We start from the raw sequence: 18,098 nt of genomic DNA on the forward strand, positions 1-18,098 counted from the left end.
TAAGGCCCCCCTCTCTCTCTTTTTTGAAGACATTATTTCCGGGGGGGGGGGGGGGCAGTTAAAATTTGTTTAGGGGTCATATCCTGGCGACAACTTGTTTAGGGGCCAAAATGTGTCAATGAAGCCAGCAAAAACTTTTTTAGGGCATTATTTTGCACATAGAGAAAAACTCGTTTAGTGGGTGTTTGGAAATAATTTGGTAAAGCATGTGTACAGCAATACATCTGGCTGCCCCCCCCTGGATTATTTTCTTGCACTTCAAGGCCTATATTCTAATGTACAGTTTAGATAGGCCATGGTTATCCATTGTTATTAACCACAACAGATGACATAGTTATTAACCACAACAATTCCAAGTTCAGAAGATGGGCCTAGAATTTAAAGTTAGTTATTGAATTTTAAGTCCTTCATGCCAATGATAATAGATTGAGAGGGATTGGGGGAGGAAGGAAGGAATTCAAATAAACTCCACTTCAGAAAGAAAGTCATTGGACTTGCAACATGCAATGTTGTTTGGCTTGAGAACTTACAAGTAATTGCGTAACCGGTCATGTGACTCTCATATGATCTAAAACGGATTTGAAAGAAACCGAACATATCAACACTGCATTTAGGGCGGCAACGAAGGGCACTGCACTGTTGCCAGCTTTGTTGTGTGCTTTGCATTGAGCTTTTCATGATGTTGCAGGATCAGAAGTTGGGAACAAAACAATGGATCCCCAAATTAATTATGAGCCCAGCTGTGAGTCATGCCCAGCAAAGTTGCTAATTGATAACTTCCTTTCTATGTGGTTAGAAATGGCGAGTCTGTTACTCACTTGTATCATAAAAGAAATGAGGTAGAGGGAGAAGGAGAGAGAATCAGAGAGAGGGAGAAAGAGAGGGGGTAGCAGAGCTGCCAAGTAGTACTGATTTTCCGTATTTAGTACTGAAAATAGAGAAGAATACTGATGGTTTCATGCAAAATACTGATTTCTTAAGTTTCAGTTTATGTGTTGTCCTATGGTATTCCTGTGAAAATACTAATTTCCTCACCAAAATATTGATTTTCAGCCTTGAAAATACTGAAATATTCTTGTTCAGGTTGGCAGCTAAGGCCGGTAGAGAGAGAACGGGAAAACAACAGTTTTCATCAAGACCTCAGCATGAGAGAATGTGAAACTTAAGTACATTGCATTCCAAAAATATTCTTGTACATGTCAGCTTGTCATCCAGATAACTTTTCCTGAATGAAATCTGCACTGAAACTATTTCATTCAGTTATTATCTGTGGTATGCATGTACACCAATCATCACTACTCTCATCTATCCGTACACACTTCGATGTTTGGGGAGAGAGGGGGGCGGGGCATCTCTTCTTTTTTGTGTGTATGGCAATTAATAGCCAGCTCACCACTGCACATTATTTTTGAATGGGTCTATTTACTGTTGTGTACTCATGGAATGATTTTTTCTAGACTCATTAAGTTAATGCTCTTTTCTGGAGATTTTTGAAAAATTTAACATTGTATCTTCATCACTGGAAATACAAGTGTTACATCTGTCGCATTATATTTGCAAGCAAGAGGATGGAAAAATGCAGTGCCAATGGCATGTTTTATGATCAGCACTGGATATGAGAACAAATTAATGATTGATATGTTCACATGGACATTTTTTTCTGACATAATTCTTTAAGATTTCTTCAAGTAGATGAATCTCTGAAGCTGTTACTATGTAACACAATCTGTGTAATGCAGATATCCACTTGAACATTGAGTATGTTAAGTTCCTATGCATGTATAATGTGAGCTCTGTGATTAATATTGAGTGTGTGAATGTATACAGTTATTCAACATGGGTATGTTCACATTGAAAAAAAAAATATTTGACAACTTAATATCATGAGATACACAAAATTTTCAAAGGTATTGAAATTCTGAATTTATGACAGACATGTATTCAAGAACAACCTACTTGAGCCTTGACTTCGTTAGATTACCATCTCCCACGAATAATGATCTTTGGCTCACTTTCCAAGCCAAACTGGGGCCCGAGGCATTCCACCATCTCTTCCATATGGAGATCATGATGATTCTGTGAGCATTGCAATGATCTGGGTTACATGTTATCATGCATTAATGTGCAAGGAAATGTGGCATGTTAAGGGAAAGCAGGACATTCCTTTGTTTTGAGTCATACCTGGGCTTCCTGCCTGAAGTATGAGTCAAGTTTGAAGGCTGGAGCAAAGTTATGAGAGGGTCTAGGGGTTCAATACCCCTTTCCCAACCCCTCAAACTTTATCATTTTCTTATGGTTTACTCTTAAAAAGAGTGACTCTCCATTGAATGGTGATTTGCTCTATTATTTTACCTTTCTCATTTTGCCACAAAAAGTAAATTGATCTGTAATTATGCTGCATTACTGTAGAGTGTTTAGATATTTCTGATAAAGTGTTAAGTGCTATATAAGCAAGTATAATTATCACTCCTCCCTCCAAATCTCAAACTATGTGTTGGTTTTATAGCAGGGTGACAGTTGGGTCCATTTTGCATTAAAGCATTGATCTTCATCACCAGGCCCTTGGATAGGATGTAGAACTATTGGTCCTATAGAGTTGCTCACATTGTAAGAGATGTATGTACCCCTGCTTCCTTGGCAGTCTGGGTAAACCAATCGAGCATCTTGGCTATCCCCATGAGGATATGACTGTACTCTAAATGTAGATCATTTTATGAGCTAGAGAAAGGAGGTGGTGATCGAAAGGGGGTGGGGGGGTAGGCTTAGACAGAAAGGAATGTGTCAATGAGAGTCAGTCAGTCAAGGTCTAAGCAAACCCCCCTTCCAAGGATATATCTCGTACATGTATATTTCCACAGAATATAACAGCCATGTGGAGGAGAGGAGGGGGGTATTAAGAAATAATCTTTTTCCAAGGGTCAATATCCTCACTACCCCTGCAGGTTTAGCTCGAGCTGCCTTCCCAGCGCTCAGTGCATATTCAAAGGATTAATCCTGCTGGGTACCCATTCACCTCACCGGGTTGAGTGCAGCACAATGTGGGTAAATTTCTTGCTGATAGGAAATCACACTACCCCAAATATTAAAAAAACTGGCCAAATTTCTAATCAATTCCAATGGAAGTGACCCTGTCTTGTGAATGTACATCATGCCTGTACTCAACATGGGGGGGGGGGTTAGGGGTAAAGAAATGGAATGTAGTATAATACAGCAATGAATCCCCAATCAAGGTCTAGGTCTAGGCAAGCCTATGAATGGAAGGAATTCCAACCAGCCACGGGACTTTCAGACTAGAGCAAACTCGCGTAAACGACAGTACATGTATTAGAAAACATCATAGTTTGCCGAAGGATACAAACATCATCTTTTATAGGATGAGCGCCAATTAGCTGACCAAATGTGCTTACATAATATGATATGCCAAATCTATTTACATTGTATCTGTATGATATCGGTGCCTATCACTTTATTCTTTGCCAATAATTTGTATGTGGATCCAAATCAATCTTCCAACATTCTCTTCAACCATATTTGCAAATAATCTTGTATAGACCCGGGGGTTGATTGATAACAACTGAAATTAATTTCAAATAAGACAAATCAATTCTATGGCATTAGATTGGTCCATGGATTGCATGTGTTATAATTAATTTTAGCGGTTTGTAAATCACTCCCATCATACCATACAGAAACCACTAAAATCAATTTTAAGTCAGATGATAACAATTTTTTTTAAACGTTTGATTGGTCCGTGGATTGTTAAAATCAATTTTAGCTGTTATATTGTATCACTCCTTAATAGTCCTTTCATACATATTTGTCTGTGATACTCTGGTACAAGGCTGTCTGATGGCATGAATACATGCCGGGTGAACTCCACTGAAGTTGGACGAGTCTTGAATGTCACATGCTGTGGAGTGGAAGTTAGTGGAAGATGATGCGTTGAGTGGATGCATCGAGTCGTACAACAATCAAATAGGAAGGGGTACCGCATGCTTGATGTACGGTCGCAGGGAAATGGAATCAATGTGTAGCCCGGCCTGTAGGCTGGGATTTTCTTCGCTTCTGTAAGCATGCATGACCTAGGTCGATAGACAATCATATATAGTGATGCTTAAAGGTATCAGTTACACTCTCATTTACTGACACCAGTGAAAAATGAACAGAGGGTTTGAAATTGGTGAAAATTAAACATTCTGCATTCATAAAATATCTTTTCTATATGTAAGGGCCTAATTTTAGGATTAGGCTTAATTGATAAATGTACATGTATTTTGCTACAATTTTCACATTAATGGACTCTCTGCTGATGTCAAAGAAACATATTTTGGTGAATTCTGTTTAAAAGGTGTCTTTTATCTGATTTGTACCTTGATTGAATTAATAAATAAACAGATAACTTTTATGCAAACTTGAATTATCATTATATCTTTATATATCTTTATATATTTACACTACATGTTTGTTCACGCCTCGGTAAAAATTGTGTTTTCTTCCATTCTGCCTTCTTTATCAATGTACTTTACACAACATAGGTATATTTGGATGTACCAGTACTTTCAATTTCATGAATATTCATATGATCCGTCCATACAGATGATGTCACATATGCATTCTGAATGTTCAATGTTTTCAATAAAGTAGTTATTACTGTCTGTTGTCATGGGGCCATTTTCATACTGTAATCCAAATTTATATGATTTATCCATTGCAAAGTGCCTGGATAGAAATTTTTAAAATTAAAATCCTATTCATCCTTGTCTAATCGCTGTAATTTGATTGAATATAAACATCTATGACTGAGAAACATGATACTAAGAGGATGTGCATTACTGTGTACTAATCAATGAGATTGCGTGTTAACTATCATGTGAGTGTCAGCACTAAGTCACACTCAACTCTTTGTGAAAACACCCCCCTCCCTGGTTGTCGACTATGAATTAATTTGTATTTATTATGAAAATGGCCTCTTAGAAACAAGAACTGCTTTCTTGTTATAGAAATAATACTTCTGTATATTCATGTAATGGCCTTCCATTAAATTGAGAGATCTTTTTTCAATGATATCACCTTGTCAATCTTATAAAACCTTGATCCAAATCATTAATGATTTATAACAATGTATTGTATACCATTTATTTTACACAATAGAGCTATTGGCCTGCCAGCCAATTTGTATTAATACCATCAAGGCCTATATAAGCCGGGGGCATGATGAATAGTGTTCAAGAAGGATTTTGGCTAGCTTTGTTGTAATAATGAGGTATTAAAGTGTATTAGTGTAATATATATATATATACTTGGTCATGTGAGATCATGTATTGTATGATAGAACACTGTATTATATGTAATATATATGCAATACACTGTAATGTAATATAGACTAATAGTATTGCGTCCATCCGCCATTATTGTTATTACTCAAAGGAGTGGATATTTCTGTACTTGTTTCTTCTGTTTAATATTAATGAATTTCTCTGAAAATGAGTTATTGTGAAAGAGAAACATTCATACTATATACAACTGTAGTTACGTGCTAGCCTATCATTACTATAACTCATTTATTGATAGCTTGGATGAATAAATTGTCTATTCAGGAATGATTTAGATGTAAAGAAAACATACACACAGTTGCTTGAATTAAAACAACCTTTTTTTCTAATTACCAGCTGCTGGTGAAAATCTTATTCGTTAGGATGCGTCACCGAAAGGGGGTCTGGTGAAATTATGAGGACATGTTGGGAATTAAACAGGGATGTATTTGGATTAAATGTGGCCCCAATATCTGCCCTCTACCTAATCTTAATCTGTAGGATAGCTAATCTAGATCCATGCTGACTGATTAGGGTGTAGCCCTAATTGAGCTTTCTTTAAGCTCTCCTAAATATCCATGTACATAATACCATAACTCAATTTAATATTCCATTCCATTTGATTTGAATTGTATTTTCGAAGAGCATACATGTATATTATCACATGCATGTGTAATTGTACATAATGAAGAATAAATTTATTTGTTGTTTAAACTATAAATACATCTGGCTAAGATTTACTTTTGTTATATTGTCCTTGTGTTGTATAATTCTAAAGGAGTTTGATAAAATCACACCACAGGAATATCACTACAACACAAGGTCACAAATGTGGTGAAAAAATAAATATTTGGGTTTGGTGATGCAAATAATCAAGAGTAGATATTCTGTGATATATAAACATATGGCACAGAAGGACATTGGTCAAATGCAAATTTACCAGTATATTGTTATGGTATTCTTTCCAAACATGTGGAATTCAATAACCTCATCTGAGGTCTATTGAAATTAACTTGTACTACATTTAACAACAATTATTCCCCAAAATAACAAATTCAAACAATCATGAAATTCAACATCACTTTCTTCGATAAAATGTCTGTTTTTTCCAGTGAGTTTTATTCCACCTTTCCAGTACATTTCTTGGATGATACAACAGTCATACACAGATAAGTATTATGCATGTAAATTGCATTATTTGATACTGAAAAACATATGCAAAAAAATATATAAACCGTATCTGCGACCCAAAGAGTTTTTCTCAAATGAAATTAAGAAGATTTTGGAAACACTTCCAAACCTTCTCTTTCCAAAACATTTCCTTTTGATCTATAATTTCATTGAACGTTTCTCTTACATTATGCAAGGGGCTAGTCTTACAAGGGATTGTAATTGATCAAATGAATCTCAACCCTAATCAATCCTAACTATTGCAGGCCAGTGATATCACCAAGAGTGGATACACCTTTTCAAAATCATCTCCTTTGTTTATTATTTTGGCATATATAAGCATGATCCTTCTCAGTTGCCAACAAATAATTTGGTCATTATGGTGCTGCTGGACTTCCATAGTTAAGATTAACTCGATCAGTCACATTCCTTAGATATCCCTTGCCCCCAAATGTAACTTATTCACTGAATCTTTGCAATTCAAAACTGTAATTAGCAAGTTAACAGATTAATTACGAACAAATCGACAGATAACATCAAGAATCATTCATTAATTTCACATTTGTTATTCTTTTTATTTCAATACAACATAATTAAAATTTGCATGTAAAGTATTACGAATCTCTTTTACATAACTAAATCATTTCCTTGTTTGTCACCAACGGTTTATATTTCCCTCTACAGTATATCATTCAGTTTGTTAGAAAAGAGTGTTTTTCATTCTCATATATTATAAAAACAATTCAATATCAACCAGACAGACATTGAGACTTTTGTAGTCTCTTTTTCAGTCCTTCATAAGATAAAAATCATATCTGTAAGTTTTTGTAAAATACAAATTCATATACACTCATAAATGGGCCAATGCCCAATGGTCCAAAATAAAATGAAAAGATGTATTATACCTGTAAGTAATCATTGTAAAAAAGTATAAAGGCATCTGTTCATTCTAAACTTTGACTACACTTTAAGTCAAATTGATTATATGCTGGCAAAGAGGCTATTTCCTTCAGCATTTACCAATGCCCCCCCCCCTATATCAAACAGCAAAAAATTCAGTACTGTCAAAAGCCTGGCATTAATTATCTAATATATTTTGTGTTTTGGGACATAAATCACATGTTTACATTGTAAAATTTGAGTATTTTCCTGCAATAGATGCATGAATGGAAAACAAAAATACATAAACTCTCGGAATCATTTTCCAATCATTGAAGGCAATGCTTAAAACGGAAGCCAATGCGTAAACAGGTGTTTACTTTGTGTATTTAGTCAATAATCCATCTAATTCTTCATATTTCATCAAACAAAGATCAACATACTCTTCGTTCTATATCTGTTCCTTCCTATATCATTTCTAAATCCGGAAAACAGGCCGGCTCCAATTCTTTACCCCCCCCCCGGACTTTGAACAAACTCCTAACATCACTCCATACCTCTTCTCTGGACCTCTTTTTAAAAAAAATCTTAAAAAACACATCCGTATAAAAAAATCGTAACTTGTCATTAACAGTGCTTTGTTCCCTCTGAAAAAAGTGCTGTATAAATCCAACTATTATTATTATTATCATCATTAAATAATTTAAATATAACTACATAGCTAAATCTGCATGGATAGACTACATGAACTTCCTCAACTCACCTTGCGTTCATACATTAGTCACAATGAATAAAGACATGGTGTAATTTATTGTGATATGTCACTGAGTCACTACACCTCTTTTATTCTTTTCTCTCAGAAATCGACCTTATTTTGATAGTAGATATTTCTGACCTCAAAATGGCAGTTCAAAAAAGCGTATGGCGTGCAATTTCATTCATGTAGAATTGGCAGCTGTGATATTTTCCTCTTTTTTTTCATTCAAAATTTCTTTGTTCCTCTATACCTGACAGACATCGAGTAAGAAAAAATGTTTGAGCATTCTGTTATTTGACAGGATTTAATTTCTTCCTGTTTAGTAAAAAAAGAAAAACACATTAAAAATGACATAATTTCATTCTTCTTTATCATACATTCGGTTATTCAACGTTTTGATAATTTCTTCCATTTTAGCAAAAAACACTCAACATAATTTCATTTTGCATCATCATACATTCCTTCATTTAAGATGTTTTGAAAATTCTAGCACAAACACATTCAACTTACATAACTACATTTTTCAATCATACATTGTTATTTAGCATGTTTTGATAATTTCTTCAATTTTTTCGCAAAATATACATTAAACATATATATTTCATTTTTATTTTCTTAACTGCAATCAGTAATCTTTTCTCAATCAAAACTTCTTTTCACATTCTTTAAGATACTGGTAATCTACAGTTCCCTGTATATTTGCAACTAATTTCCACAAGATAATAGTCTAATAGGACGTAGAAATAAACTTGCAATCAGTTGATCCAAAAATCAATCACAAGTCTTAATTGATTGCAAAGTTATAAATGATTGCTGGTCTGCTTTATGCATCAACAAAATAAATTGATTTACTTTACTTCAAAGTGATCTATCACTTACAAGTGAATAATTTTGCAAATCAAATTTGCAATTGATTTACACCTGAGAACTAATTTCATGAGAAATCATCAAAAATCAAAACACCAACATAACACCAGCATTTGATTTCATCTAGAGAATGTTTTCTACAAGCCTTGATTTTTATCCCTTTAAATTTATTCTGAATTACCATACAAAATTAGATCACAGCCCAAAATTTAAGTCAATGCAAAATGTTCAGAAAAATAAACTTTTAAACAAATTTTGCAGGAGTAAAAATCAGCTTACCATGACATTTGCTTTTCAGTTTGCAAATCTTACCTGGTATGTGAGAATGATTTTTCTTGTGAATTAAAGAAAACTGAAGATTACACCTTCAAAACAGATCCTTAATGTATCCTCACTCACAATACAGACACACAGCCTTTCAAAACCATTTCACACAATACTCATCATGCTTCACCAAACAAAAAGCATACATATTGTTTAGAATTATCCTTGATTTCATTCTATTATATATCCTTATTTATATCTCCTTCGTCATTTTAATCTGGTGTGGCATTGAAAATGTTACACAACAGATTAAAAAAATACAGGAGCAATGCATGTTTTGCCACAAATTTGTTTTTTAGATATAAAGGGATTTGTGGATATTGCAAAATATCATCTTTGAATACTGGCTTTAATGCAAAATCATATTAACAATCATTGTACATGTAAAAAGAACATTCACTTTTATACAAAATGTCCTACATATGACATGAAGATACCACAGCCAATCATTTAAAAACAGGTGCAAAACCATAGACTATGCAGATTCTTTTTTTACCGCACTTCTCTTTTAGTGCCTTTTCACCAAAAAAGCACACATTTAATTGGATTTGTCCATTTTTGTACACAATGAACTAAGCAATAATTATGTACAAAAATATGCACATTCTATGGTTGGTACCATAGTACAATTGAAACCTCTTTTGAGAAAACCGGCCAGGAAGTCTCATCTTAATTTGATATGAAAAAGCATGGAAATTATCCTGAATTCCCAATGCAATATTTTTTCATTTTTCCATGGACCACAATCTCACATGTTTTCTAGCTATGTATTCACGTTACCATTTTTATTATTTTTCAACAAATGATTACAATGCTATAACACACAATCTTATTTTTCAAATAAAAGCACAAAACTTTATTATTTCAACTGACCTCACCGTTTCAATAAAACATAATATAATCTTTTGTACAATAAATACTTTTATATACAGACATGTACTCAGTTGTTTTAAAACTTTCACTAAAATTTACAACATATCATATGATTTTAAGAAATTAGAAATATGTATGGGTCTATTAGTAGGCCTACCACTTGAAAAAATAAAATATTTCTTTTATTAAACTCATTATGATCATTTCTCATTTATGAACATACAATATACAACCCCAACAGAAGAAAATTTAATAAAAAGCGTTGGAAATAACTTTTTGATTCTTTTGAAAATGAAAGTGAAATTTGCAATAACTGAAATTAAGAAAAAGAATTGAATTGAATATATTTATAGACAGCCAGTTTAAGGCTGAAATAACACTATATGTTTTGGCAGCTTGTACATATATTTTGATTCAATCCCAAACTGACTATCACAGTTAAGGATTGTTATTGTCATAGATTTTCACAATGATGCCAAGTTTTCCTATTCACTATGTCTAATGCTCTAGAATTTTTTTCCAATTTCTGTTTGATCATCAAGGACACTGTACAATTTCTTGTTACTTTGTTGATTACAAAGGAAAGAAAAGTCTCCACTAAAGTCACAGACAATAAAATGGTGATTCACTGACACATGTATAAAGAACTCAGGCAGGATATCATTTTTGTCTTTATAAAAATAGTTCAACAATAAAATGAAAGAATTTCAGACTTTTTGAAAGTAACACAATAAATACCAATATACACCTCTGTACTATATCAAACAGAATACCCTTTAATAAAGTGATTAGCAATCAACTCTATGTATATAATCGTAATGTTATAAAATTAATGATGCATAATATGTTAGCTGGCTTTCTTTAAAATTGCATATGTTTGAGAAATCTGGCATAAATCCACATGATATTTTTTCTGCTATACAGTGTACATGAAGGACACCACCAGATTCTTCTTCGTGTGTAAGCAGATCTAGAAGATACAGTTCGCTCGTAGATTTGTTGGTCTTCATAATCCTGGCGGCAGACATAGATACATCCTCCTAGCTTTCATTTCATTCAAGCTCATTTCACCACACCTTGCTCAGAGAGGCCCTCCCACATAATCCTTGTAGTCATTCATTCCATTCAGAGAGACCATACCATGTCTCTTGCGATGACGAGTTTGATGGCATCGTGACGAGGGATAAACCCTGATGCAAAAGAGGCCTCACAAACATTCCAGGGAACAACTCATCATGACGACGACGCCGGGAGGCAGTCGGCCAGGATTTCCTTGGTGGTGCTCGGTAGATGGTCGGGAAATACAATGTCAAAGGTGATGAGGAGGTCGCCACGGCGACTGGGCTGTTTGGGGTACGGGAGTCCCTCGCCCGTCACCCGCTTCCTGGAGTTGGGCTTGATGACTTCTTTGCAGGGGACTGTTATCGTTCGCCCTTCGATGGTCGGTACTTTCAAGCTGGTCCCTACCAGGGCCTGGAAAATGAAAGAAGAAAAATGCACAAAAATACAGAAGATTAAAAATTATGTGAAAACAGGAAAGATAAAAAGAGTTTTCTTCATCTGAATGAGAGTAAAATGTTAGGTAGATACAGACTACAGTATACTGGGTAGGAAATAATATTTATTTGGGGGGCTTTTCTTTCAATTTAAGGGCTACTTTTTAGGGGCAACAAGCAAATTATGCAGTAAATCCAAATAACATTATTCTGCCATAGTTAGAATATTGATTTCTAATCTAATCTTGAATATCTGTTGTGACGAATCTTGGGGCAACTCTACAAAGAAAGGTTGCCCCAAAGCATGCATTTTGGGGGAATTTTACGGGTGATTTGAGCTGTCATGAGGGTGAAATTGCCCGTCAACCTCATGGATTTCCCACAATTTAGATACATATGTATAATACATGTGTGTATGGTTGTACATGTAACTTGAAGATTATTCAATTTGTCATGTTTTCAAATCTGTGTCCCATTGCAAAAAAAGTGCCATTATGGGATATGAATACAAAATTTCCATGGTAACAGGAATATGCAGCTGAGCCCATCCAAATTGTGTTTTCCAGTTCCATGGTAAATTACCATAATGTCAAAGATATGAAAGTTTTTAAAGGCACTAGGAAACACACTGCGACCCATTTATAGTAAAATCACAGTACCGTATCAAATTAGAGACATTTATGTGGAGACAAATATGGCAGAAGAAAAGTGAAATGTTTTTTCTATCCAATAACAGAGGGATAACATCATAACAACAATCGCTTGCCAAATACTCTGCATGTTTACAGACATGTATATATTCAAAATGTGGGTGACTAATGGAGATCCCTGATTGTAAATTCTTAGCATTTTGAGAATCCAGAAAGCCAACATGTCTGCTTGCTGAGCTCATCACCAGGCTTATGACTGTCACCTTTGCTAATCAAAACACAGGGGATATCACGCACATAGCGGTCTTGTTATTGAATTGTCTGATTTTTCCACGATGGCCCTCATGCCTTATCACATATTGACATAAGTTAACTTATCAATTCTTTATAATAGCTCTTCAGTGATAACCAAGCACAGCTTTCCAAGTAATGAGCATGGTGATTCAGTCAGTGACCCCATTTTCCCCCTATCATATCCCACAATGCATTCTGCGGACTTGGCCCGAGGCCTCTATTCATTGACATGTACATGTAGGTTAAGGTCACGGTTTAAATCGCCTGCAGGAGGTACAAACTGCTGCAGTTTTTACACATTAACGTCAAAGATTAACAACTGGGGTTTATGAGCCAGGTTGATGAAGAGGCGGGCAAGCGGCGCCACTGTGGCATGGGGGCAGCTAAGTTGATGATGCTACGGGGTGTCCCACATGACAGCGACCTATAAATACCATGTGACCCCCTGACTGTGACAAATACCAAAGTAGGCCAAGTGTTTGCGAGATGTTAGCTATGAGGCAGAGAGAGAGGAATGTCTGGCAGCAAGCTCTGCTCTACATTGATGTAGAAACTCAACCAGGAGCAAGCGGCGGCGCTCAGTCTGACATCAAAGTCAGTCTCATGCAATGAAATATATACTGGTATCGTAATAGGCTTATTTATTATCATAGGTCTTAATTTAAATCTGAAATTAATACAGGTGCAGTGCAAAGGATGATGAATGCACTACTTGTCTATTGTTTAATGATCTTTGGATTCAGCCATCACGAACTGACTATGCATGAAATTGTTTAGAATGCCAAGATATCTAGGACCATGCAACTACCAATCAGGCGTTGTAATAATGTACATTAAATTACTATGCATGTACATGTACATGTATATGAAAGCATTGGCCCTCCTCGGTTGCCTGACCTATCAGTAAACTTTATTCAAGGAAGAGAGGAAATGATTTGATACTCCCCTAATGAACAGTGAAAGAATGCGTAGCTTCCACCACAATGTGAACTGGTGGCTATTTAATGAAGAAAAGTGCGACTTTTTAAATTAAGTGTCACACTGAAATTTCAGTTGCATACAGTGGATGCACCCCCAGCGCATTGGTCAGATCATGCGCAAGAAACACGCACAATCGCATAGCCATCAATCAGATTACACATTTAAGTAACATATATACACATTGACATGAAGCATGGGGCATTGCAAAAAACTTGCGATCAATTACACGTCTGTTCTTAGTCCCCACTCCCCACATCAATCATATGTCTTGCAATTAATTGTAAATTCGTGATTGTTGATTTGCTTCTTTCAAGGAGAGTAATCCACTACTAATTTGGGTCTACACTCTAGAACACAAATTGTGTTTACTAGGAATAGCGACATCAGCAGTCGCAAGAAATATACAATGCCCAGCAGGTGATGGGTTTGTTGTTTTGATTTTGACTCATCAGCTACTAACACTCAGAAGTCATGCTGTTGTGTATCATGTTTTTTTCTGAACGATACCTTTCACCAACATCGGGACAGAGAGTGACTGAAGGTACAACTGAACAAGATTTAAAGGGATGGTCCAGGCTGAAATATGTATATCTTAATAAATAGAGTAGAATTCACTGAGCAAAATGCTGAAAATTTTATCAAAATCGGATAACAAATAACAAAGTTATTGAATTTTGAAGTTAAGCAATATTTTTTGAAAAAAGTCGTCATGAATATTTATTAGGTGGGCTGATGATGTCACATCTCCAATTGTTCTTTTGTATTTTATTATATGAAATTAGGTTTATTCAATTTTTTTCCACCAAGAACTACAAAAATTGGATTGACAACTGATTTAGTGCATTAGATATTTTTTTGCTGCAGCTTATTTCATTATAAGGGAGACTATTATTCACACAAGTATGAAATAATGAAAAAAATATGATTTTTATGTCATAACATTAGAAAACGGAAAGTGGAGGTGTGACATCATCAGCCCACCTAATGAATATTCATGACGACTATTTCACAAAATATCGCTAAACTTTAAACTTCAATAACTTTTTTATTTGTTATCTGATATTGATGAAATCTTCAGCATTTTGCTCAGTGAATTCTACTCTACATTATGAATTAAGATATAAATATTTTTAGCCCGGACCATCCCTTTAAAAGATCATGCCCTTCTGCTTTTGGGCAAATTTACATCTCACCTTGGTACTTTGTAAGAATCATAGTCATAAATAACCTTAACTATTCTTAAAAGTTTTCCTGCTCAAACCTGTTTACACTACAGCTCTACACTGCTTCCAAATTTGATGAATTTTTCTAAAGCTATGCTATAATGCTTAAAGGAATGGGTTTTTTTACAGAGTAAAAAAAATGTAAGGTCTACATGAAGCATGGAGCTGACACTCCATGCATGTAGTATACATGTAGATGTATTAACGAGAATTGGAATCATGCCCTGTGCAATTATGGCAAAAAAATCTTGGCCATTAATTTCATTTGACAGAAATGAAAAGTATACTAAGAAGTAGTCAGTCAATCTAATGTGCATAGTAACTTAATCAATTAAACTTGAACTTAAAATTGAAAGACCACCAAAATATGAATAAACTTAAGCCCCCTCCCCTCCGCAAGCATATAAAAATTGTCATGACTTTTTTGTGAAACAGAGATTCTAAGCAAACATGAAAATGAAGAACTTATAAATTTATTTTTTGCTTTCATAGAATTACTAGTAGACATGAATGGTAACTCTTTCCAAAGATGTCTCTAACCTATTCAAATACTTTTTTAAAGAGATCTGTACCTTGAAAACTTCATCCAGATGTAATTCTTTTAGAAATATATAGGCCTACAGTATTGAAAATGTACTTGTAATTTCAAAGTAGGCCTATGTTCTAATCAATCTAATGTACATATACATGTAGGGTGACTTGGGACTAATATGCAAGCCTCAGGTCACCCTTCACTATGAAGACAAAAAATAAAATAATGATAAAAATTCTTGGTGACTATGTACACAACCCACTGATTCATCTACATGTAACTTCAAAAAAATATATTTAGATCAAAATCAAACACAAAGAAAGAAAAACAAACTAGATTGATCAGTGAAAGTTTGAAAAATCAAGGAATGGGTTTCAGTTGTTAGGAAAGTAGGAATGAGATCATTTATACTATATAAATTTCAAACTGGCAATCTAGTGAGTGAGTGGATTGTGATAAGTGGTAAAAGGATAACTTTCATATTTTCCATACGTAGATCTACTTGATTGTAAAAAATTATCGGCTTTCTCCATTCTCCAAAGTCCAAAGCAATGTTATCTTCATAGTGGTTGTTTTATGTCATCATAAAGAATTTTCTTTTCAGTTATAACAAATTTCAGCTTTTTTTCAATCAGGAAAAATTAGTTGTCAGTTACCTTAATATAAAGAGTACCGTACATCACAATGAAATCTCCAGTAATATTACCATAATCACACCTTTCTAGAAATTTTTTTAAGTTCATTTTTTTATTGTCTGATTTTGATTAATCTGCCTCCATAGAGTGTCTGGTCCTGGGGTGGAATTTCCCTTAGAAAAAAAATTGATAGAATCAAACCTACATGTATATTAAAGATAAATTCCAGTATTGGTAACGATCTCAAAATGACTTTTTACATTCTAATATAATGACCACCCAAGTGTCTGTTTGTATGAATAAAAAATATGTGCCAAAGGATTCTGGAAGAAATTGTGTAATTGCTGAGAAATAAGCAAAATAAGCGCGGATTCGGTCACTTCCGTCGGTCTTTATTCCAGCAATAATAATACACTGTCCCACGTGTGCCTATCTGTGTTGGTGATCTTCAGTGTGAACATTTTTCAGCATAGATTTCAAGATTTCACAAAGTTCAGTTTATAAAAACTTAACCAGATCTAGATCCTCGATGATATACTGACAATTAAGCCTTGTTTTACAGACTTTCTCATGAAATCAGTGTTTACTGCAACTACTGGAATTTCTCTTTAAAGCTTGTTAAGATACTTACATCTCTAAGTGGAATTCTTGCTTTGTAGACTAAATTACTCCCATCTCTGTTGAAAACTGAATGTGGTATGTCTTTGAGGGTGAACACAATATCTGCAGGAGTTTTCTTTGGACCTTGGTCTCCTTCTTTGGGAAATGTGATTTTGGTGCCTTCCTTCCATCCAGGTTTCACATTAATTTCAAGGATTTTGTCCTCAGTCCTCGTCGTTCGGCCATCTTCATTCAACACTCGACGGTTGATTTTCATTTTCTTTGTGCACCCACGGAAGATGTCCTCGAGTGTGACCCTTAGGTCATGGTGTACTGGTGGATCTTGGCGCTTCCTTTGACTGTTGCTTCGCTGTTGGTGGACTCCCGGGAACCCACCAAATCCAAAGTCGTCATCAACGTCCATTGCTTCGGGTTGGCCACCGGAGAAGTTAAAACGAGTGTTCTGCTGGCCGCCCATTCCACCAACATTAAAAAACATTTCAAATGGGTTGCTATTTCCAAAGAAGCTTGTGAAGGTTGCATTTGGATCGCCATGGAATGACCAAGAGTAGTTCTCTCCTTGTTCTCCTTGCGGGGCACCTGCACCTCCCTTCAGTCCTTCCTCTCCATATTTATCATAAATTTTCTTCTTTTTCTTGTCACTTAAAACTTCATAAGCTTCTGCTATTTCTTTGAACTTTTCTTCTGCTCCTTTGCTTTTATTCTTGTCCGGATGGTACTTCAGTGCCATCTTCCGATAGCCTTTCTTGATTTCATCATCGGAGGCATCCTTGGATACCCCGAGCACCTTGTAATAATCTTTCCCCATTTTGGTCATAGGTGACGGCTATCTTTGTCTCCTCAAACAGATATGAAATATTCTTCACCTTCACAAATAACAAGGAAGATGTTCGTCCTTAAAGTTAAAATGGCTCCTCTTTAATTAAATATCTGTATGTAACAGCTGGGAGAACAGGGTAGAAAATGAGTATTGCAAAGCCAAAGGTTCGAACTACTAGTATAGTATTAAACGTTGATACCAAATCCAAGGCAAGTTCGTTGATGACGTTGATCGATGTTGCACAAAATAAGAGAGAAACAATGTTCTTCACACGTTAGTGTTTGGTAGCAAACCTCGAGATTTCGACTGCTCAATCGTTTCACTTGAACTCGAGCAAGCTCTTGACGGCATTAACGAAAAATTTCTGAATCTTTCGCTTTTCAACCAGCTCATGACTCTCCGCAGCTGCGCCGCATAAGGATAATGATGATCTGGCCAGGGATAGCCCGGCGACGTCACGTAATCCCGTATGAAATCGAATGTACACGAATATTCTCGAAGCATCGCGATGTAAACAAGGCAAACAAGGCGCGCGCGCGAACCCAGGCTTGAACACTTGTGTATACGGTAAGTCGCCCATTTTGGCTATTTGATTTTTACCCCCTTGAGTTATACACAGGGCTGTCAACATTTGGCGTGTTCCTGACCCGGGGGGGGGGGGGCA

General features: G+C 35.3%; 1 protein-coding gene across 1 annotated transcript; it reads right to left on the reverse strand.

Annotated features, from left to right (window-relative positions):
- Positions 1-8,698: 8,698 nt before the first annotated feature.
- On the reverse strand, positions 8,699-17,962 carry LOC121423762 (dnaJ homolog subfamily B member 4-like). Its single transcript, XM_041619249.1, has 2 exons — positions 16,625-17,962; positions 8,699-11,655 (listed from the first exon to the last, which is right to left on the reverse strand). Exons 1-2 carry the CDS (start codon positions 17,429-17,431, stop codon positions 11,416-11,418), a joined length of 1,047 nt encoding a protein of 348 aa, XP_041475183.1. The 5' UTR covers positions 17,432-17,962; the 3' UTR covers positions 8,699-11,415.
- Positions 17,963-18,098: the final 136 nt, after the last annotated feature.

Source organism: Lytechinus variegatus, chromosome 11, assembly GCF_018143015.1.
Source record: "Lytechinus variegatus isolate NC3 chromosome 11, Lvar_3.0, whole genome shotgun sequence".
Lineage (NCBI taxonomy): Eukaryota > Metazoa > Echinodermata > Echinoidea > Temnopleuroida > Toxopneustidae > Lytechinus > Lytechinus variegatus.

Bases quoted from the DNA above. Each gene is read 5' to 3' on its own strand.
- LOC121423762 (XM_041619249.1), bottom strand. From the start codon at position 17,431: ATGACCAAAATGGGGAAAGATTATTACAAGGTGCTCGGGGTATCCAAG. The intron at 11,656-16,624 runs GTAAGTATCTTA...TTCATTTTCCAG, and splicing joins CAAGAATTCCACTTAGAGAT to GCCCTGGTAGGGACCAGCTT.